We start from the raw sequence: 22,436 nt of genomic DNA on the forward strand, positions 1-22,436 counted from the left end.
TGCCCTCGGTCTATTTATGCTCCCTGTGTCTTCCTTCTAGGGCCCAGGAAGGTAGGATTGATAGCAATAAGTAACATTTAAGGTTGGCAAAGTGCTTTACATCTATTAGCTCAGAAAAGGCATTTATTAAGCACTTACTCGGTGCCAAGACCTGTGCTAACAGCTGAGGATCGAAATACAAAAGAAGATGGTCCGTCCCTTCAAGGAGATTATATTTTGGGGGGTGTTTTTGAACTAACATTTTAATAAAGGACAAATAACCCATACACAGCGTCATGGTGGTGGCCAGGAAGGAATACTATTGTTTGGAAATCACAGGGATGGTGAGTGGAGCCACAAGGGAGTTAACTGATAGATCTTTCCCAGAAATGGTAGTTCTAGAGCTAACAGGTGGGGAAAAGGAGCCAGAGTTAGGGATACAGCAGCAGGGTGGTTGGCAATAAGCTAGGGTATTGCATGGTTAAGAGAGACTCTGTAGATCTGTGTGCTGGCCTCACCCATCAGGATGGGGAGGGTTCCAGGGTGGGAGTTCCTAAAAGGGTGTGCCGCCAGGCAGGGCAGATGGAAAGAAGCTGACTTGGGAGACCTAACGCTGGTCCAAGTAGGGAGGGGCCAGAGATCCCAGGTTCAAGTCAAAACACGGCCAGGCTCAGCTTACCTGGGCCTCAGCCCAAGTTGGAGCTGGGCCTGTTTCAAGACAGAGTTAGGAATTTAGGACAAGTATGAGCATGTGTGAGGTGTGGGTGTGTGTGTGTGTGTGTGGAGGGGGAGATGTCTTTGTTAAATTACAAACTAGGATAAATGTTCTTTTCTTCCCTTTTTTAAAAGAATATTTGTTCTTGGTATTTATTTGTAAACGAACAGAAATCTATTTTTTTCTCCCTCTTGTGCCAGATGGGACAGCCATAGGCTGAGTCATGAAAGCAGACATTTCTATAGACCTGAAGGTTTGAAGAGTATTTTCGATACAGACGTTGTCTCCTTTGAGCCACACAAAATCCTGTGTGAGGTAGATGCTGTGGTATCATCCTTTTTTTGTAGTACCTCCATTTTTCAGACAGGGAAGTTGAGGCTGGGAAATGTTAAGTGATTGGCCCAGGGTCACACAGTAAGTGACTGAGGTAGAATTATTACTGTGCCAAAAAATGAGTCAGAGAAACATGGGAAAACTTCTAGGAACAGATGCGGAGCAAAGTAAGCTTTCAGTCCTGGTTTCCTGCCATAGCCTCCCTACTAATGCTGGTCAGCTGATATCAAGGAAGGGCTAGGGTCCCTGAGTATCCCAGGGAGATCTGCTACCCATCACCTAGTAGCCTTGAATGGCAATTACCTGCCTCCTTAACCCCTTCCCCCCCTCCCCCCCCAGTGTCTCAGTTCAAAATAAAATACCCAATAATTAAAATGTAAATAGATAGATACAACAGCCACAAAACCGTGTAATTATAACAACTCACCTGACCCCAGGTGGGAGGAGATGAGAAAAAAATGACTTCCATTCCCTTTTTGCAAAAGTGGGGGACTACGGGTATGGAATATTACATATCCCATCAACCACCGCTGACATGTTGGTTGAACTGCTTTGTTTCCCCCTCTTTGTTTAAAAATCTTTATTATTTTGGTACCTCGAGGGTGGAGGAGCTCACCCCCTGAGGAGGTCGAATGTACCGGGCTGGGGCCACTTTGTTTTTTAGAAAGTCCTCCAATATGCAGAAACAAGATCTGCCTCCAGCAACACCGGCTCCCCAGGTGAGCTCTGATCTCAGCTGAACGCTGCAGGGCAGGGACTTCCTATCCCGCATCCTTTTACCTGTCCCAGGGCCTGGAATAAAGCCCACGAAAGCATCTGGCAGAGAAACACTGAAGCATGCCAAGACCAAGCGACTGAGGCTCCGTAACGCGAAATTATAACGACTGATTCTAACGGGCCGGGAGAGGCCGGAGAAGGCACCTCCCCCGGAGAAGGGGGGGCGCTCTGAGGCTGCAGCACTGCGTATCATATCCGATTCCTTCGGTATCTAGATTAATTCTGCTAAACTACTTGCCCTGTCTGTTGTTCCGTGTTAGATGGAAAGGTTCTGGGACGACGAGGTTGGAGGAGGGGAGGCAAGAGAAACGCACTCTGAAATTGAAGGTACATGTCAACAGAAATTACTTTTTGTAAAAACAAAGAGAAAGCGTGGGCAGAATGAGGCAGAATCAGGGGGACAATCGAATTAATACTTAATTTAGGAAATTAGGAAACGGGGTCTTTGGGACCCCGACTGGCAGCGGGGGGCAGGGAAGCAATCACCCTTTAAGCACAAAGGCGTGATCCCAAAAAGCACACAAAGGCCTCTGCGGCAAGGCGGGAAGGAGGGGGCGAGCTGGGGGGGAGGGGGCGGGGGGGGGGTGCAGAAGCAGACGGAGGAGGGACCAGGAACCGGCTGGTGGAGGAAGGAGCGCGGTGTGGGGAGGAGGAGGGGGAGGGGGAGAGGCAGGACGGGGAGGAGGAGTGGGAGAGGTCACCCTGGTGACCTTGGGAGGGGAGCGCTGGGCAACCTGGTCCCAATGGATAGCTGGTCAGGGGGTTGGGGGGGACAGACTAACTCTTGTCTGTGCCATCTAGGGGGCAGGCCATTAACATTTCCAAATCATCTCGAGGTTATCATGTGCCTTTCATCTCAAAGCACCATTTGGTGTTCTGCTGGTCTGGAATCTGTCTGTGATTTCCACATCACAGGACCAAGAACCTTGACAGCAGCCCCTAGGAGGCTTCTGCTGATTTGGGATGTGTCACAAGGATGGGAATTTTAGTTAACATTTGATGCCATTTGTAAATTGCTCTCCTTTGATCTTTGGGACAGTCTGTATATGACTTCCAGTGTCCGGTTGGCAGTATTTACTGAGATTGCCCCTTTATCTTAGCTGCTTATAAACTTAGTTACTATATAGACTAGAGCAGGGGGTCAGAACAAGACACACTTTTTACACAACAAAGTAAATGAAAACTACAAAGATGGAATTGGAAAGAGCCAAAACTTGGAAACTGAAAACTGTATATTGATGATGACCAAGCCTGGTCCTGAAGCACAGGAGAGAATGCATACCTCTCCGTTCTTCAGAGGTGGGGGGCTGTGTGTGTGGAATGTTGTATACACTCAGACTCAGGGGATATATCGGTCTTATTAAAACTGAGCTTTAGTTTTTGTTGCAAAATCTTTTTTATTTTTATTGCAAGGGATGGAAGGGGAAGGAGGAATTCATTTAGAAATATAGCATTTAGATAAATTATAAAGAATTTAGATAAATTTTTAAAAGTATTTAGAAATAAAGGTGATGGCAAAACAAATGTTTTTGGGTTTTTTTTTAATGTTAAAGAATGTTGAAAGTATTGAGCCACATAAAACACTTCTCTCCTCTCTGGAGATGGCCTGGAGACACCAACATCTCAGTCCTAAGTCTTGCCTTCTCTGTCCAAAGACCCCTATCACAGGATATAGGTTGGTGTCTCTCTCTGAGAACTGGCTCTGAACTTTCAGGGCCACGGGAGACCAAAAATGCCACCCCATTGCTTCTCCCACTCACACACCAAGAGGGGGAGCAATGGAGGCCACACAGACCAAGTGGCAAGTCCTGGTAGACAAGCCCTTTGTGGGGCTCTGCTCAGGGGATATACCCGGTGATAAAAGATTCTGGCTTATCCATTCCCCCTGCCCAGGGTCTGGGTGAGCTGGTGTGGGTAGGAGTATCTTCCAAGGCTCCTCTGGAGAGGTGGAATCTTCCAGGGATGCTCAGAGCCCCCAGCCCTGAGCCCAGCTGCCTAGATCAGCACCGGTCTGAGCTGGGGTCCTGGTTCTGCCACTAACTTGCTGTGTGTCTCTGGAGCTCTTTCTCCCTATACTGTGAAAGGTTTGCTTTAATCGTCCCTTAGATCCTTCTCCGTTCTGTCCCTCGTTATCTGTGACATTAACTTCCAAGGAAGGACTCCCTGTTCCAATTCTAGCTCCTACCTGCTCCCTGGGGCCCCAAATTCTGCCATTATCATGCTATCTCTCTGGCTTAGAACTTAAAGGAGAATGTCTTGGGGGGAGGAGGGGGGAAGGGGCTGGAGGGCCTAGAAACTAACCTCATAATCTGGTAAGAAAACAACCAGAGAAGAATCATAACCCCCATTCCAACCTTCCCCCAATGCCCACGCATGCACGCGCACACACACGTGCATCCATCCACAGATTCACATCCACATACAAACATGCATGTGCATACATACATACCCCCATGTGGGTCCCTGTTGCCTTTTCTCCCTCTGAAGGACTAGCTACACTCCTAGGAAAGGGGAAAAGGATCCTCTCCCCAGGTGCTCCCTATCCATTGTTTACTCTGAGAGACACCTGGGAGGGGAGGTAGAGACACAGTTTGAGAGCTAGAAGGGACCTTGGAGGACATCTTAGTTCAATTGCTTCATTCTACACATGAGGAAACAGGCTCAGAGAGAAAAGAATCTTGGTCAAGGTCCCCTGTCTAGTAAATAGAGAGCCTGGGTCACAGCCAGAGCCCTCTAACCCCAAATCCAGGGTTCTTTCCAATGCCCCAGTAAGGTTATGTCTTGGCAGAGCTATTCTGTACTGGCTTGAAGCCCTGCCTTGCCCTCAGGGAACCCACCTGGATGATCTGGAACTAAGGATGGGTGAACCTTCATAGTGTTGGAGCCAGTCTCTGTAGACCTGTGGGTCCTTTCCTAGACTGATGTTGGGCTGAGGGAGGAGAGGTGGCAGGGACGGTGGCCTGAGACAAGGACCTTGAAGACCAGGTAATGGGACTTGTCTCAGATCAGAGGAAAGGAGACATGACCAGACAGTGTGTGAAGGACCGAAACCTGAAGTCAGATGCAGGAAGTTTAAGAGGGGAAGGACCCCACAGAGAGTGGCTTGTTACAAACAATGTGTCTTCTTAGATACATACAACAGCATCTTGTCCCACACAAACAATGCATCTTTTTTCACATAATGTATCTTATTATATACAAGCTTTGTCTAGTATTATACATACACAGTGTCTTGTCCCATGCCCCAGTTCAAGGCAAAGAGGAAAGGTGGGATTGGGGGTTCTGAAGACTGAGGCATGTTAAGAGTAGGAAGGGAGAAGGAGGTCCTCTGCCCTCCTGCCCCTCGGCAGATGAGTTTGTAATTCTGACCCCTCTCCCTGACCTGTTTCATCTCTAACCACTCCTTTCTTCCATCCCATGGTCCTTCCCGTCTTTCTGTGGGATCTTAGATTTAGAACTGAAAGGTACCCCTGGGGTCATCTAACTCACCCCGCCCCTCATTTTGCAGATTAGGAAACTGGGACTCAGAAAGTCTAAATTAAATGTCCCAGATCACACAAAGAATATTAGAGGTGGAATTTTGAACCTTAGCCTCTATGACATACAACTTGCTCCCAAATTGGAGAACTTCTGTCCACTAAGACCCTCAGATCTTTTTCAGATAAGTTTCTGTTTGTTCATTCCCAGCCATCTTGTACTTACAGAGATGATTTTTCTAGCCCAAGTCTTACATTTCTTTCCTGATTAAATTCCATTTACCCATTTCTGGCTGATGCTCTAGCCTGCCAAGATCTTTTCGAATCCAGATTCTGTCATCCTTGTGTATCAACTGTTCCTTCAAACTTTGTATCATCTGAAAATGTGATAAGCATGTCATCTATGCCTTTATCCAAAGCCCTGCTAAAAATGTTTAATAGAACAGGGCCAAGCACAGATCCCTAAAGCACTCCACTGGAGACCTCTAATTTGTCATCAAGACACCAAACCATTTATTAGTACCTTTCGGGTCCAGCCATTCAACCAGATCTGAATTCACCTGTTTGTACTGTGGTCTAGCCCACACTTTTTCATCTTTCCCACATGAATAGTGTGTGGTCTCCTTTATTTTCAGTGTTTTTCCCTTTGAATGCACCCCCCTCCCCCAGGGTCTGAAACAATTCAAAGGCAAACTGGCTGAGCAAATTCCAAGATTCTAGCGCAGGAAATGGCCTGTCTCTGATCCTTTTTGCGGTAACAGGACAGGATAAAAGATTTCCTTTCACCTATACATGGAGTTCATTCTTTTTCTCTTCACCTGCTGTATCCTCTCTCTTTCTCCAATGTGGGCTTCTGGAGGGCAGTGCCAGGGACAGTGTGAGCAAGAGTGCAGACAAGGATGCAGGAATCATCAGAGCAGACTGTGTGCCATGACTCAATCAGACCAGCTGCTCTGAATTGGCTGATGGGTCAGCCAAGAAGATTTCCAGCAGCCCCATTATTTTAACCCATGAGCTTGGCACATGGGAGGAAATATCTCTGTCCAATTTGCATTGTCCATGTTCAGGAAATCTTCCTCTCCTCCCTGGGACCCTGGGAGCCAGAGGGTGTGATGGGGAAGAGAGTTAATATGTATTGTGGCATTTTATTTCATATACAGTGAAACTATGTAAGGGAGGCAATTCACTAAATGTCTGAAGCTCTGGGTACTGAGAGAAGAACCTGGAGCCTGAAGGAGTGAACTACCTCTAAGGGGCGGGGGCATGTGCCAGAAACCCAATGTTTATTAAATACCGCACTTTTTGTATTAAATATGTTGTTGGTTTTTTTTACTGTTGGATCATTCATCCTAGGCTGTATGAGACCGGGGTTTCCTGGTGATGAAGAGAAAACAGATGCTCCTGGTTTCTCGATGCCACAGGCACTGTATGGGTGGTCGGTGAGTCCCAGGAGAAAATGATCTTCTCTTGAGCAATCTGCAAGTGTGATCCAGGGAATGGAGCCCTGACTTTGTAGGCAGAACAGCGAAATGGGCATCTCACTCTTTCTCTGTTTTCAGATCCTCATCTATAAAATGTGTATAATAGCAACACATCTCCCAGGGTTGTTTAGATGAAAATCAAATGAAATCATATATGTCAAGGATATTATCAATCTGAAATCACTCCGGCTAATATGATCAACACTAGCCCCCAGAGGTGTGTGTATGTGTGAGTGTGAGTGTGTGTGTGTGAGTGAGTACTCCTGGATGTGGTGAAGCTTATGAGACAGAAACCCAGGGAGCTGAGAAGAGTGAGGAAACCAGGATGGAGAAGATTGTGGGCTACATAGGGACTACACATATGGTTTTGTTATTATAAAGAACTCCTGAGTTGGAAACATATGAAAACATGCATGGCTGGCTGGCTGGACAGATGGGGTATTTATGATACTAGGGCTGTACTAAACCATGTGCTGAGAGCTGGGGATGCAAAAATAAACAAGCAAACATGATGACTAAATTCTAATGGAGGTAAGGCACAATAGAAGAGAAAGGTGAGGCAGCAAGGGCTTGGAGATGGCTTAGGACGTAAGGTGAAGGCCTGAATCCTGGCAAGATGAGGCAAAAGCTCACCACTCAGAGGTGCTTAAAGGGCTGTACAGAAAGCAAAAGAGGTAAAGTCCTTATCTCAGTATAAGGGCTGCACATTTCCTACAACTCATCCATCAGTGAGTCAATAAGGATTCATAAAGCACTTTAGCTCTGTTCTCAGTAAAAGGTAAAAAAGGTCCCTGTCCTCAAGGACCTGACATTCTAATCAGAGAAATAAACATGAAAATGATTGAGACAAGCTTGAAGGAGAAGGCTCCAGCAGCTGGGATGCGGAAAGAGGAGGGGGGCGGGGGGCGGGGGAAGGTAGGGAATCCAAGCTATCAACAATTGTATGAAAAATGCTTTGAATTTAGACTAGAAATGACTAGGAAAATGCACATTGAAGCAACCCTGACATTCTAGGTTATACTTCTCAAGCAGGTTGGTAAAAATGACAAATGTGGGAAGGACTCTGGGAGAATGGGACCTTCTGTATTGGTGGAACTGTGAATTGGTCCAGCCATTCTGGAAAGTAACTTGCAACCATACTCCCCAAAGTTATCAAAAGGTGTATAACCTTTCACTCAGCTGTAGTATATGTATCTACGTATGTGCATATGTTATATAATACAATAACATTACGCATTACAGAATACAACATATAATACACAAAATATACACTCTAGTATGTGTGCTATATATAATGTTTCTTTTGTGTTTCAGAATACAAAAGATAGGGTTGCAGCACGGTAGAGAAGGGAACGTGGACAATACTGGGAGGGTGGGGAGGGTGGGGCTGTCGGCCCTTCCACGGCGATCTCTGGACCCTGCGAGGGTCTGATCTCCAGTTCAGGCTATGCAGGGGCGCCCAGTGTAAAGGAATCTATTCTCAGGAGAAGGGCCTGTGAGACCCCCACCCCCAGGTGAGGAGGCAGCCGAGGGCGCTGGATGTTTGGTGGAGGGCGCTCCATTGGAATGGGGCGCTGCGGTCATCTTCCCGTCACGTGGGCTGGTGGAGACAAGGAGGGGGAGCAGGTTCAAAATCCCGGGAGCTCGTCCCAGACTCCTGCCCCCGGCTCCCCAGGGCCCACAGACTCAAAGATGTTGCGTGCAGTGGGTGAAGATGGCCGAGCTGGCCCTTGATTACCCATAAAACCCCAAGGCTGGGTAGGGCAGAGGTGCAGGGGAAGAGTGGGGGCTGGGCATCCATTTCCCGCCGCCGGCTGGGGTGAGGCTGGAGAGCGTTGGGACCCGCCCACCCGAATTCGGAGAATCCACCTGGGCGGCGGGCCTTAGGAGAACTGGGGAAAGGGCTCTGTTCCAGATCCTCCCCGAAGTTTCATTCCCACTCCAGAGGGCCTGGCCACACCATGTTCCACGCCAGAACGACGGGCTACTTAGAACATTGCCACACTTCGTTCCACACCAGAACGTGAGCCATCGAGGAGTCCTGAGACTGTGCTTCTCCACAGTTTCCCACGGGAAACTTGGCCTGTCTGCCTCCCTCCAAACTAGAGAAACCCTCATTCTGCATACACATCCCCTTCTCCTCCTCCCCTCCACTTCACTGGGCATCTGAGCACAGCTTGGCCACTCTGATCACCCACCTGCCACCACCACCTTGTGCCAGAGCCCCTAGGGGCAGGGGTGGGGGAACAAAGCCATGGAGTCCTGCTCCAGTCAGCTCTAGAGGGTGACCTGAGCAGAAAGCAGGGGAAGGAACAGGTACTGCTGGGAAAGCCTAATGGCCTCAGGGTCCTCTCTCCCAGACTGGGAATGTGTGGGGGCAGAAGCTCCAGGCAACCTAGCAGAATGACCTAGTCTTCTCTCCCCCACTGACCCCACTGGGATCTTACATCATCCTTCCCAGGGATTTGGGTGTGGAGAGGAGGTATCTCTTTCCCTTCCTATACACCTCTTTCTTGCCTTCTCTGGAAACATTAGTGGAAACTAGGTACTCTTTTAGGGCCAAAAGGGCTTGGCCTGCTCCTCCCCTCTCTTCTCTCCCCCTTTCCCACAGCGGGGTTCTGAGAGCATCTAGGGCTCAGAGTGTCTGAAAAGGAGGCAACGGGATCAGGAGAGGAATTTTACTTGGAGATGCAGGACTATAGAATGCTTATGAAACAGCCCTTCTGCTTCCTTCCCAGTTATCACAAGGTGGGCTGGACCCTTCCTGTGCCTCCTGCTGCTCCTGGTCCTTCCCAATGAGCTCTATACCAAGTATGGGAAGGCTTAGAACTGACACAATATGTGTGTTCATCCTTTGTTGCCGAAAAAGACCATGCCATCAGATAAATAATGACATGACTTGCACTTGACTTTGTTTTGAGGGAGGGAGGACTGTACAGGTCACCAGCCTCACTTCTCCTCCAGAGCACCTGAATCCAGTGACCAGATATTCATCAGGATGACTGGAGATGACCCAGGATGAGGCAATTAGAGTTAAGTGACTTGCCCAAGGTCATACAGCTAGTGAATGTCAAGTGTCTGAGGTGAGATTTGAACTCAGGTCCTCCTGACTCCTGCACTGGTGCTCTATCCACTGCGCCACCTAACTGCCCTAGAACTGACACAAATGGAGTAAGCAAGAACCAGGGAATCAATCTGCAGGACTTCAACCACCAACATGAGAACAGAAACAATCCAAACTGAAAGTAGAATGAACTGCTGAGTGGTATGGTGGACAGAGCTCTAGCTAGTCAGAGGCCCTGGGTTCAAATTCTGCTCAAGACTTCCAAATTTGGCCTCAGATTCTTATTAGCTGTCACCGAACCCTGGACAAGTCACCGAACCCTGTTTGCCTCAGTTTCCTCATCTGTAAAATGAGTTGGAGAAGGAAATCGCAAACCTCTCCAGTGTCTTTGTCAAGAAAACCCCAAATGGAATTGGGAAGAGTCAGAAATGTCTGAAATGACTGAAGGACAACACACCTTTACTTTACTATTCTTGTGACTTTGGACAAGTTATTTGATCTGCTGGGACCTCAGTTTCCTCATCTGTAAAACAAAGGATTTAGACTAGAAGTCCTCTGAGGTCCCTTTCAGCCCTAATGGTCTGTCTAGGAGCTTGTGAATCCCCAACCCCGGGTGGAAAAAGAGGGGCACAGTGTGCATTGGATTGCGGTCGGACTTCTACCTCAGTTCGACTCCCCCTCTCAACACCTGCTGGTTAGTTGTATCAGCCTTGCAAAGTCACTCTCTGAGCCTATTTCCTCAGTTGTAAAGTGTGGCTAACGATAGGGCCTACTTCACGAGGTCGTTGTGAGGATTATGTGAGACAACATATAAGGCTTTTGGAAACCTTATAGAGCTGTAGAAATGTAAACTCTCACTATGATTTTAAAGTCCCTAGCTCTTCCCAGTCCTTGTTTCCTTCCTCCCTTCCTCAATTTTTATTAGCGTCTTTCTCCTGGGGGCGGAATGAGGGAGAGCCCCACCCAGGCTGCTCTGGGCAGAGGGAGGGAGGCCTGGAAGAAGGGGCACATTGATCCCCCCACCCCTACCCCATCCCTCTGTGGAAAGAAAGACAGGAGAGACTTGAGCAGGACTGGGAGGGGGCAATGACTTTATTAGGTTTCGAGGCCTCCCCCTCAAGCCGGCCCCTGTCCCAAGTAAAAACCACATCCCCAGTCCCGCCCCCTGCCCTGCCCCGACGGGCCCCGACGCCCAGACGTCTGCGAAGTTCAGAGGATAGTCACGCTCTGTAACTGCACATCGCCGCCAACCTCTAGGACCCGGACCAGCTGCAGAGGCAGGCGGTGCACGAAGCGGTGGAATACAGCATCTCCCGCCACGGCCTGAGGGACAGACAGAGGCAGAAATGCGACTCAGCTGGGCCCGGGCTCCAGGAGGCCCTGCGCAGCCCTCCCTGGACCCTCTGTCCCCACCCCTGAGACCTGGGCTAGTCCAAGCAGAGACCCGTCAGGGGAAGGGGACACGTCTGCGATCGCCGTCAAGCCCTCCCTGTCCCCCTCCTGTCTCCTCGTACCCTCTTTTCCCATTCCTGACCCGCAGTCCAAAGTCCTTCGGTCCCTTGCCATCCCTAACGCTCTCATCCTTCCCCTCTTCCACCCCGCCAAGACCGTCTGTCTGCACACGTCCCAGGGGGCAGCCTCTCTTTGGCCCTGAGGACTGAGCAGGGGTGTGGGTCCCAGAAGCCCCACCCCTTCCGAGTCCTGCCCGTCCCAAGTCTCTGGGCTGATCCCCCGGACAGACCCCCGCGCCCAGCCTTGGCCCGTACCTTGTAGGCGTCGTCGGCCACTATGATGAGCAGGTCGAAAGGCTGGCCTCGCTGGAAGGGAACGCTGGGGCTCCGCTCCTCCCGACCCCATGCTCCTTCCTGGAAGGCGTTGAACACCATCTCCCCAGAGTCCAGGCGCGGGTTGCAGTGGAGGGCTGTGTCTGCCCCCGAGCCTTCAGAGCACAGAAGGTTCACGTGGAAGCTGGGGCCAAACGAGAAAGATGAGAGTCAGTGCCAGCAGTCGGGTGGGTGGTAGGCCATGCGGCTCGTGGGCTTTATGGGATCAGGAATGTGCGTGGCAGAGGATGGGGGGGAGGGGCTTTCATTGCAAGGATGGGGATTGGGAGACCAGAACCTCCAGGCACTGGGCTGGAGGGTCTCAGAGGTCCGGACTGTGGATGGAAAAGGGAGGGCTAGGGAAGGTCAGCCTCACTGATGGATTCAGAGGATGGGGCTCCATAAGGGGGCAGAGGAATGGGGGGCTAGGACAGGACCAAGATCCCTAAATAAAAAAATCCCCAGGAACCTCAGATATGGCAATGGAGTGGGGCAGTGTTCAGTGTTCAGTGTTTAGCTAAGAATCCCTCACACGAAGGAATGATTATCTAGTCTAGGGTCCCAAGGGTCAAGGTAGGAGATAGGTTAGGGCTTAGGGAGCCCTGGGCTCAGAGAACTGCCAGGCCTGATTCTGAAACAGAGCTCCCAAGCTTTCCTGTAGGTAAAAGTTCTGGGGCAATGGTGGAAATCTGTACCCCCAAACATATACCCAAGTCCCCCATAAGAACCCAGACACACCTAGTTGGGGTCCCCATCCAAGGAACCATATCTCCAAATGCCCCTGGGAGACCCTGAAACTGCCCTTAGGAATTATCACAGGGTGAGTGGCCCAGATACAGGTCTAGGAAAGAGACTCTGAAACCCAACCCCAGTCAGCCAGGATACACTGGCCCTAGACCCTTTTGTACATGCACGGAGACCCCAACCCCCCCTCCTTTTATGCCTCAGTAACCCCAGACTCACCGATTTCCGTTGGCTGGCACAGTACCCCTAACTCGGATGACAGAGCCAGGCTGGAGCCCATTGGGGAGTACAGCCCTGTGAGGGACAGTCTGCGGAACACAGGGAGTGAGAGGTGAGCCAGAAATTCAGCTTCAGGACAGAGACAGTGAGAGATCGCTGGTAAGGACACATTGAGACCCTTGGGAACACAGAGACAGAAAGAGACACTGAGAGACATTGAGCAAAGACACCTGGACATGAAACAAAGTAGCCAAGGAGAACCAGTAAATAGAAAAGAATACAGGTTGAGGTGCACCAGCAGATATACAGATGGACAGTACTGAAAGCAGTTCCTTCCCCCCTTCCATCCATCTTTTCCCAGGACAGACACTCACGTAGTTTGCCATGGTCTAGTCTGCACGGGTGTTATATGGTGGTGGGAGGTGGATGCCAGCTGGGACAAGTCTTATAAATCATGGGGGAGATGGGGAGGGCCCTGACTCACCCACCCCCGCCTGCCCCAGGGGGCTCAATGACTCACAGCCCAGGGAAGGAGGGGAGAGTAGACAGGGCAGGGAGTGATTCCCCCAGATAACAGCTCCCCAACCTCACCCTGCCTGGGAGATCCTCAAGCACAGCTAGGTCTACAGAATAGTAGTCAGTCAGTCAGTCCCCAATTTCCAGTTGGGTACTATAGCCTTCCCTTAACAAATATACATCTCAGGAGATGGGGGGAGAGCTCACAAATATCCTAGACCCCAAAGGAGGGAGCTAGAAGGTGCTTTGAGATTCCCCAGAAAGTAATAGACAGGGACAGTTTGAGGAGACTGAGGCAACTCACACACACATCCATCCACACATATATCCATCCACACACATCTGCCAGATGACACAGAGCCCCAGGGTGCTGAACTGGGAGAGGAGAGACAGATGCAAGTGCCTGGCCTGGCTCCCAGTGCACTATTCCTCCCCACCATTCCAGTCTCTGAACTCTCAGGTCCTCCTACAGTGGAAAAGGACTCTACAGTGGAAAATGTTTGGAAGTCAGGATACCAAAAGAAAGTGGGGATGTATTAATTGAGGGTGGTTTGAAGTTGCATAGGGGTCTTGACCTCCATTCTAGAATTAATCTCAGCTCCATCTAGTATCTTAAATACTTAGAGATCCTCAGACTCAATTGGAGTTGGGGAGTGGGGTTGGAGAAGGAGAGTAAGCAGAAACTCAGATTTACAAAAGACCTCAAGGGTTATCTCTTTCTAATAACCAGCCTCCCATTAAAGACCTCCAGGGAAGGGGAAGCCTGGAACCCACCACTCCCCAGCCACACCCTAGGGGCTTCTCTCCAGAGCTGGTATCCTCCTCTTTCCAGCTTCCCTCTGCTGCTCCCAGTTTTGTCCTCGATAGACTAGCAGGAGGACAATTCTTTTGCACTAATCCCTCCTCCATTTGAGAACTCATTGGATAAGGAGTTTCGAATATTACAAAACACACCAAGAGATCTGTGATCTTGCCGATGTGGATGTTCCCTGAAATGGTGCAGACTGAGATCCATCCACCCCCTGCCCATCCTGTGTGACTTTGGTACATGTCCTCCCATAAACTGCCCTTTTTTGGCACTTTCCCAGCTTCTCTGGGCACTCACAGACTACCTTTGCACTTAGGCCAATTAGTTATCCATGTAACTAGTCTATCTTTTTCAATCATACATTTCCTTTTTAAAATCATTCTTTAAATCTTATTTTTTAATTAGCAGTAATTGATCTACTTTCCTTCCCCTACCTCAACCACTGAAAAAGAAAAAAACAAACGAACCTTGTAACAAATATGCCAACTAAAGCCAAACAAATTCCCACATAAGCCATTTCCAAAACTGTATGTCTCATTTTACTTCTCTGTCAGAATGTGGGAAGCATATTTCACTCTGGGTCCTCTGAAGTCATGACTGGTCACAGGATTGTTCACACTTCTTAAATCTTCAAAGTAGTTTGTCTTTACAATGTTATTTTTTGTTGTAGGAATTGTTCTGCTTCTGCTTACTTCACTTTGTATCAGTTCATACAAATCTTCCGAGGCTTCTCTGAAATCATCTCTTTTATCATGTCTGATGGCACAAGATTGTTCTACCATTTTATCAACTATTCTTAATTTCCTACTTCCCTTCTAACTGTAGCTGAACTGGTTTTGCTCAGGCACAAACTTTTTAAATTTATATCATCAAAGTTGACCATTTTATCTCTTGTGAACCTCTTTATCTCTTCTTGTATGGGCACACATTCTTCCTCTATAGATCTGACAGGTATTTGCTTCCATGTTCCTCTAATTTGTTTATGATATCACCCTTTATTTCTAAATTATGTACTTTGGAGCTTGTCTAGGTATATGGTACGAAATGTTGGTCTAAACCTAATTTCTGCCAGACTACTTTTCAGTTTTCTGAACAGTTTTTGTCAAAATACTGAGTTCTTGCTCCAATCGTTGGATTGATCAAACTCTAGGTTACTGTGCTTGTTAGTTTCTGTATGTTGTGTACCTGAGTTGTTCCATGATCAATCTTCTTTTTCTTACCCAATACCAAATTGTTTTGATGATTATAGCTAGGTAGTATAGTTTTAGATCTAATACTGTTAGCTCCTCCTCCTTCCCATTTTTTTTCATTGGTTCCCTTGATATTCTTCACTTTTTGTTTTTCCAGATGAATTTTGTTATGATTTTTTTCTAACTCTATAAAAAAAATTACTTGACAGTTTTGTTGGTATGGCATTGAATAAGTAAATTATTTTAGATATTATTTTCATTTTATCATATTGACTATCCCTATCTATGAGCAATTAAAATTTCCCAAATTATTTATATCTTTGTGTAAAGAGTGTTTTGTAATTATGTTCACATAGTTTCTGTGTATGTGTCTTGGCAGGTAAACTCTTAAGATTTTTCTGCATTTTCTATTTGGATTTCATTATCTGGTCCTCTCCTACCTTTCCAGTCTTCTTGTACCTTACACCTTATTCCCCTCTGCACACTCTGTGAACCAGTGGCACTAGTTTCCTAGCTTTTCATATACAGCACTACATCTCCCAACTCTGGAGAATTTTCATTGGCTCCCCACTATTCCTGGAGCTCTCTGCCTTCTCATCACTGATTTCTGACTTCCTTGACTGTCTCTTAGTCATATAAAAAGTCCCAGCTCCTACAAAAATTATTTCCTGCTCCCCCTTAATGCTAGTATCTTCTGCTGAGATCAGCCTCTAATTTATCCAGTTTATATCTTGGTGCTTAATAAATGCTTGTTTTTTGGTTGGCTGACATTGCTTGAGGCACAATTGATGACTGGTTTTACTGAAAAACTTTCTCCGTCTCTCTTTTCATATCTTTGTTACTTGGAGTGGTTCCCTAAGTGGGGGAAAGGGACTGATACATTTAGAAATGAAAGCGATATGAAGACAAAAAAAAGATGCAAGCGAGGCTAAAAAAAGAGCAAATAACACAACATTGTGAAAATTGGTCAAGAATCTGAGAAAGACTGAGTCGTCACAACTGTCACTAATCTATAGGAAAGTTTTCCATTTTCTAACTTTAAGAACCAATATATAATGAATAAACTTCATTTGTATTTGGGAGGGGGAGAATCTAAGCCATTTCCCTACTCAGTTTCAATTAAACCTGCTCTCTTGCTGTTCATTGTGATGCCCAATTCATTGTTCATTTGAAGTGTCCAAACTCTATAGCTGTCCATCCAACTCTTATCTGTCTGTGTGGCCTTTACCTCTCTAGATCTCAAATTTCCTTATCTCTAATTTGAGGGGATTGAACTGGAAGACCTCTGAAGGCCCTTCTTGCTCTAATTCTAAATTCTATGTACTGAATATCATAATCTGGTCGATAGACATTCTTTATCCACTTAGTTTGTCCTGTGTGGATAGTTAGGCCAAACTCTTTTGAGTAATTATTAATTTCATTTGAGAGGTTGTACAGTGTTCTGGGGCTTGATAAAATCCACCTTAATTCGTCTGCATACAAGAGTATCTGGAAGATTTTCCCATTGGTAGGGAGTCGCTCTTTGACTCTGATTCCGTGCTAAATGTCTTACAGGACAGTGGTGAACTAACTCCTTTGGTGTGTGTAGGTATCCCTGTTTCATGTTTCACTTGATAACAATGATCAAATGGGGTCAATTAGGTGGTAAAGTGGATAGAGCATTGGTCCTGGAGTCAGGGAGACCTAAGTTCAAATTCAACCTTAGACATTTACTATCTGTGTGACCTTGACAAGTCACTTGACCTCAACTGTCTCAAAGAAGATAATGAACAAAGGGTCATTCAACAAGGTTATCTCTGTTGCTGTAATTTTCAAGGAACCTTTTATGACTTTGATATATACATATGTAACCCTTGGTTCAAAGAATCATTTGTAGAAGATTCTCCTCATTGGTGGAGGCTGATTACTCAGTGCTCTGTGCCTGAGTGAGGGACAGAGTTGATGGGAGCTAGAGGTTTGGGGGCTTCCAACCTCAAGAGAGAAAACATACCATTACAGAATCCTTGATAGGAGAGAAGGGCTCTGAGAAAAAGCTACCTTCTGAGAGAAAGCAGCTATTCAACTATGTGATAGAGCACTATTGTGGCTATAAGAACTGATGAAGGGTATGGTTTCAGAGAAGCCTGGGAAGACTTATATGAACTGAAGCTGAATGAAGGGAGCAGACACGGGAGAACGATTTCTACAATGACAACGACACTGGAAAGACAAACACTTTGAAAGGCTTACGAAAGCCAATCAACTCAAAGATCAACCATGACTGCTGAGGACTCATGATGAAACATGCAATCTGACAAAAAGGAGATGAATTCATTGGACACGATCCATGAGCAAACCTGTTTTCCTTGACTACACATATTTGTTACAAGGTTTTTTTTCTTTTATAATGGGGAGTGGCAAAGAAAGAGAAAGTGGGTTTCTACTGATTCTTTAAAAATTAAATTTTACAAAAGGAAAGACAAAAGAACTGAGAGAAAGAAGGAGGGAAGAAAGAGAAAGAGGGAGAGAGGGAAAGACAGGGAAGAATCCAGGAAGAGAGGCAAGGAGGGAGAGAAGAGGGAGGGAGTGATAAAGGAAAAGAGATAGGGGGAGGGAGGGCACCATGAATTTGTACCCAGATTGAAATCTTTAAACTTTAAATTCAGTCACTTATGATGGGTCTAACTTTAGCCAACTCACTCTCCTCTGGGACTCAGTTTCTTTAACTGTATAACACAGAGAATCAGACTAGATTATTAGTGGAGGTATCAGGCTCCACTATGAGCAAAAAGTGACTTGCAAAAACTCCTAAATTTCCCTCCCCAAACCAGATTTAAAGGTAATTGGGAAATTTTTCTCAAAATAAAAAAAACTACAGTACAACTTAGACAATGTTCATTTGTGGGTTTCTAAGTCAATCTACAGCAGAGCAGGAATTTATTTCTATTTGAGTTTGACACCACTGACCTAAGTGATCTCACATCACTCCCAGATATCTCCATTGTCTCCCAAGACTTCTTTTCTTCAGAGTAAAATCCCCCAATTCCTTCTCTTTTGTCTCTAGGATAGAAGTCAGGCTTGTTTGCCTTCTATAGATCTCCCCAGTCTGGTTCCAATTGACCTTTCCAGGCTTGTCTTACACTCTGCCACCCCTGAAATGCTGCCCTCTCTCCTCACTTTCACATCAAAGAATACCAAGCTTTCTTTAAAGCCTAGCTCAGGAGCCTTCTCCTACAGTCATTCCCTGTATCCTTTAAATTACCCTGTCTACATTTTGTATTTAACTTCCTGTAAATGTATTTTTTCTCCAATACAGCATAAACTCAATGAGGTCAAGGACTGTTTCATTTCTGTCTTTGTTTACCTTGAGACAGAATCTGTGAGACCCAGGGAAGTTGCCAGTCTAAACCATCTTGAGCATGTTCCGGGCCAAGAACCCTGGAGACAGAATCAAGAGGCGTGAAATTTGGATCCGGCAGGTCAAGACTGTTTTTTTTGGTGGTTCAGTAGCTGTTCTCAGACTCTGGACAAGTCACTTAGTCTCAGTTGTCTTCTCTGTAAAATGGAATTAATGAAAGCACCTACACTTACTATGTGACCCTGGACAAGTCACTTAATCTGCTTGACTCAGATTTTTCATCTGTAAAAATGGATTTAATAATACTTCCTACTTCCCAGAATAAAACGCGATAATATTTGTAAAGTGTATTGTAAATGGTAAAGTGCTATGTAAATGCTAGCTTATCATTACTATCGTGGTTAATATGGATTATTTCCCTCTGAATGCTTTTGATTTGGACACTTCTTGATCGCTCTGTGGAGAGTGGGGGGGATCTTGTTGGTCATTGGTTGTCACTAGGACTAGATTTGCTGATTGTGTATCCATAGCAGATTTGAAATTGAGACCACCCAGCTTCTGTGGGTGTTCAGCAGCTGCTGCCACAGACTCCTGGAGCCCAGCTGAGATTGCTAGAGGTCTGGACCCCAAAAGGGTCCAGATTGATCCCTGGTTCTGGGACTGCTAAATATAATGACTTTTGCTAGGCTGGTGACCTGGAGGGGAAGGCTGTTCCTTTATTGTCTGTGATCTGGAGATGGGATCCTGGATGCCCACTTTCCCCCCATTTCTTTTCACAGGCTATGTGCTCATAGCTTGGGAATTCCCTGATCACCCCTGGGAAGAACTGAGAGGGGAAAGGGAAGGTTTGGGGAAATGTCAGGACTTTGATGGCTTTTAATGTCCCTTAACAGCCCTATAGATATAAGATCTTCTGCGAGGATGGATCCATTTCAAAATGTGTAACTTTTTTCTTCCATTTTTACCATGTTCACTAAACATACTTTGATATGTTGGAGTCTTATGAATGTATGAGTGAGTGAGTGTTGGAAATTGGAGGGAGGGGAAGTCTGATTATAGAGAAGAAAGTCCAGTGTGTGCTGTGGACTTGGCCCTAGGCAGTCAGTTGGTGCAGTTGGTAGAACTCTAGACCTGTAATCAGGAAGTCCTGAGCTCAAATCTGGCTTCAAACACTTGCTAACTGGATGAACCCTGGGCAAATCACTTAATCACTGTTTGCTCCTATTTCCTTTTCTGTAAAATGGAGATAACAATACCGGAGTCGTTGTGAGGATAAAATATTTGTAAAAATGCTTTGCAAACCTAAAAGACTCTGTAGAAATTATATATTTCTACAGTTATTATCACATTTTCTATATTATTACATTTTAGCCCCTTTAGAATCAATTCTCAACCCAACCAGCACACCTGCAGAGGTCTGAAGACTGGGGTAGAGGAATAGTCTAGGTGTTTGCAGGTATAATACTCTCTCATGGTGAGGAAATGGATGCCTTTTGGAGCTTCCTATGCACCAGAGAGGAACTAAGGTGGCTACTAGGCTAGTGGCTCAAGAAGAACATCACCTGGTGGTTGACTCTGATGTTGTGCTCCCTTGCTGGATAATTAATAGAGTGACGTACTGCCTTTCTTTATGCTTAAGGAAGGTAGAACATGCGTTATACTAAAAGATGTTAGAAGTATTCCAAGTGTCACTACTGCTAGGTACTCACGGGGTATATAAGTGTCACACTATAATGTAATTACCAGATTTCAGAGTACAACAGGGCAATCACCTCACTCCTTCTAGATATCATGCTTCCATTCACACAATGGAGGTAAAGACCTGAATTGGTGAGATTATTTCCCACAAGTTAAGGAAATCATAGTGGAAATACGAATGTGTTGGGGGTGTAAGCTCAGTTTCATGCGGACAGTCTCGGGCAGGTAAAGGTGAGGACTTCTAAAACCTCAGAGTTCTCATGAGGCCCCCCAGGGAACAGCTGGGAATTGAGGCGTGAGATACGGGCTATCTCGTGCATTTCCACCTCTTCTCCATGGGAAACTTGCTGGGGAGAGCATCCCACCCTTGAGATTAACCCATGGTCTGAGCACACCTGTTGTTGACTAGCTAAAGGCTGAGAGCAGGCATGGTATTCAGGTGCAAACTATGCGGTGGGAGAGCTTAAGTAGGGTCAGGAAAGCCTGAAGGCGTTCTTCATGCTGAGGGGCCCTTAGAGGGCAGAAGATCCCTCCCCTCTCCCACTCCCATTCTTGACCCACTGCCTCCTGCAGCCTGGCCACAAAGTTAGTAAATGGCTCAGTACTTCCTTGCATAATCTTAGTCATGGGAAGCTCTCTCTCTTTCTTAGAGGCTATAACCTTCCAGGCGGCAATAGCCACTCCCGCAATCAAAACGTAATCAGCGGCAGAGTACTGTAATTGATCTCCTGTAGCCTCATACTGCCCTGTTCCTGTTAATTGCTGATAAGCCTGGGGGGCCTGAGCCCCCAGCCCACTGGTAGTGCTCTTCACCTTCTGAGAAAATTCTGACACCCAAATCACATTCTGCCCAGGGGTAAGGCAGGCTCTGGCTAAGCTTTTCCAGTCATTAGGAGTCAGAATGAACTGACCACTGAGAGTCTCAAGCATGACTATAACAAAGGGTGAATTGGGGCCGTGCTTGGTACAAGCCTCTTTGAGAGTCGCTACTCTCTTCCACTCTATGGGTATGTGGCTCCTCCAAACCCCACTGGGGACACTGGGGTCCGCTATTTCTACCACAGGGAATGTCCCTACATCTTCTCCATTCTCTATGGCCTTTCGTATTCCCTTTTCCAAACTGGACTGTGGCCCTGGACTGTCTGACCAATGGAGCGTCCTATAAGGAGGTGCAGAGGGAAGACACAGTATATGCTCTCCTGCATCGCCTTTTCCATCTGCTAAATGGAGGTCCGAACCTATTTTTTCTCTACACTCCTTAACTTTCTGCTCGCCAGGGCTCTCCCCTCCCCTCTCTCCACTCCCACTCTCATTCCAATCCCACCCCAGTCTCTCTGGGCCTTCCAGCAGGCTCTTAATCACACCGAATATCAGGAAATCTAAATCTTCCAGCTCCCCGGGGCATTGTTGTTCATAAGTGGTCATTTGTTCTCTGACCGCTCCCCATCCTTCTCTTGATATTCTGGTGTGCTCGAGCCAGGGAGAGACCTTCCAAATCCTGTTACAAAATTTCAGGAGGTCGTTTAACTCTATAGTGACCCCCGCCTCCCTGCATTCCCTGTGAAGTATCTTAGCCCAGACCTCCTGTTCCTCTGGCTTTATTACTGGCAATTGATTCCCCATCCCTGCCCTTTTCCCATGGGTGTGGGAAGCTACTCACTCTTTCTCTCCTTCCGAATCTAGGATTCGGGACTCGCAGTCTTTCACAGCCCCTTCTGGGTCTCCCACCACCCAGGATTTCCGCGCTTGTCCCTGTTAGGAGGCGCCAACTGTTCGGCCTTGAGGCCAAAGGGCTACCCGAGTCTTACCTTTCACCTGTCGCAGGTCTTCGGTGGCCAAACCGGATAAACGTGTTGAAAGAAGAGACTTTCCAGAGTCGAACAAGGGTTAGGCTTTATTCAGGATCTTAGTTACACGTGCAGGGTGAATTCTTCCTCAGGAGAGAGGAATCCTCCTCCTCCCAAGGAGGCAAAGATCATACAGCAAGAGAATGGGAGTGGGAGAGGGGAGGGACCTTCTGCCCTCTAAGGGCCCCTCAGCATGAAGAACGCCTTCAGGCTTTCCTGACCCTACTTAAGCTCTCCCACCGCATAGTTTGCACCTGAATACCATGCCTGCTCTCAGCCTTTAGCTTAGTCAACAACAGGTGTGCTCAGACCATGGGTTAATCTCAAGGGTGGGATGCTCTCCCCAGCAAGTTTCCCATGGAGAAGAGGTGGAAATGCACGAGATAGCCCGTATCTCACGCCTCAGTAAACACAAATGAAATATGCAGG

General features: G+C 46.9%; 1 protein-coding gene across 1 annotated transcript; it reads right to left on the reverse strand.

Moving 5' to 3' along the window:
• Positions 1–10,899: 10,899 nt before the first annotated feature.
• LGALS7 (galectin 7) lies at positions 10,900–13,085 on the reverse strand. Its single transcript, XM_072608310.1, has 4 exons — positions 12,986–13,085; positions 12,612–12,700; positions 11,592–11,793; positions 10,900–11,148 (listed from the first exon to the last, which is right to left on the reverse strand). The coding sequence occupies exons 1-4, from the start codon at positions 12,995–12,997 to the stop codon at positions 11,035–11,037; spliced, it is 417 nt and encodes a 138-aa protein (XP_072464411.1). The 5' UTR covers positions 12,998–13,085; the 3' UTR covers positions 10,900–11,034.
• Positions 13,086–22,436: the final 9,351 nt, after the last annotated feature.

The sequence above is a fragment of the Notamacropus eugenii genome, chromosome 5 (genome assembly GCF_028372415.1).
Source record: "Notamacropus eugenii isolate mMacEug1 chromosome 5, mMacEug1.pri_v2, whole genome shotgun sequence".
Taxonomy (NCBI): Eukaryota; Metazoa; Chordata; class Mammalia; order Diprotodontia; family Macropodidae; genus Notamacropus; species Notamacropus eugenii.

Coding starts and splice junctions, on each gene's coding strand:
- LGALS7 (XM_072608310.1), bottom strand. Junction 11,794..12,611: donor GTGCCAGCCAACGGAAATCG/GTGAGTCTGGGG, acceptor GTTTGGCCCCAG/CTTCCACGTGAACCTTCTGT. Junction 11,149..11,591: donor TGGCCGACGACGCCTACAAG/GTACGGGCCAAG, acceptor TCTGTCCCTCAG/GCCGTGGCGGGAGATGCTGT.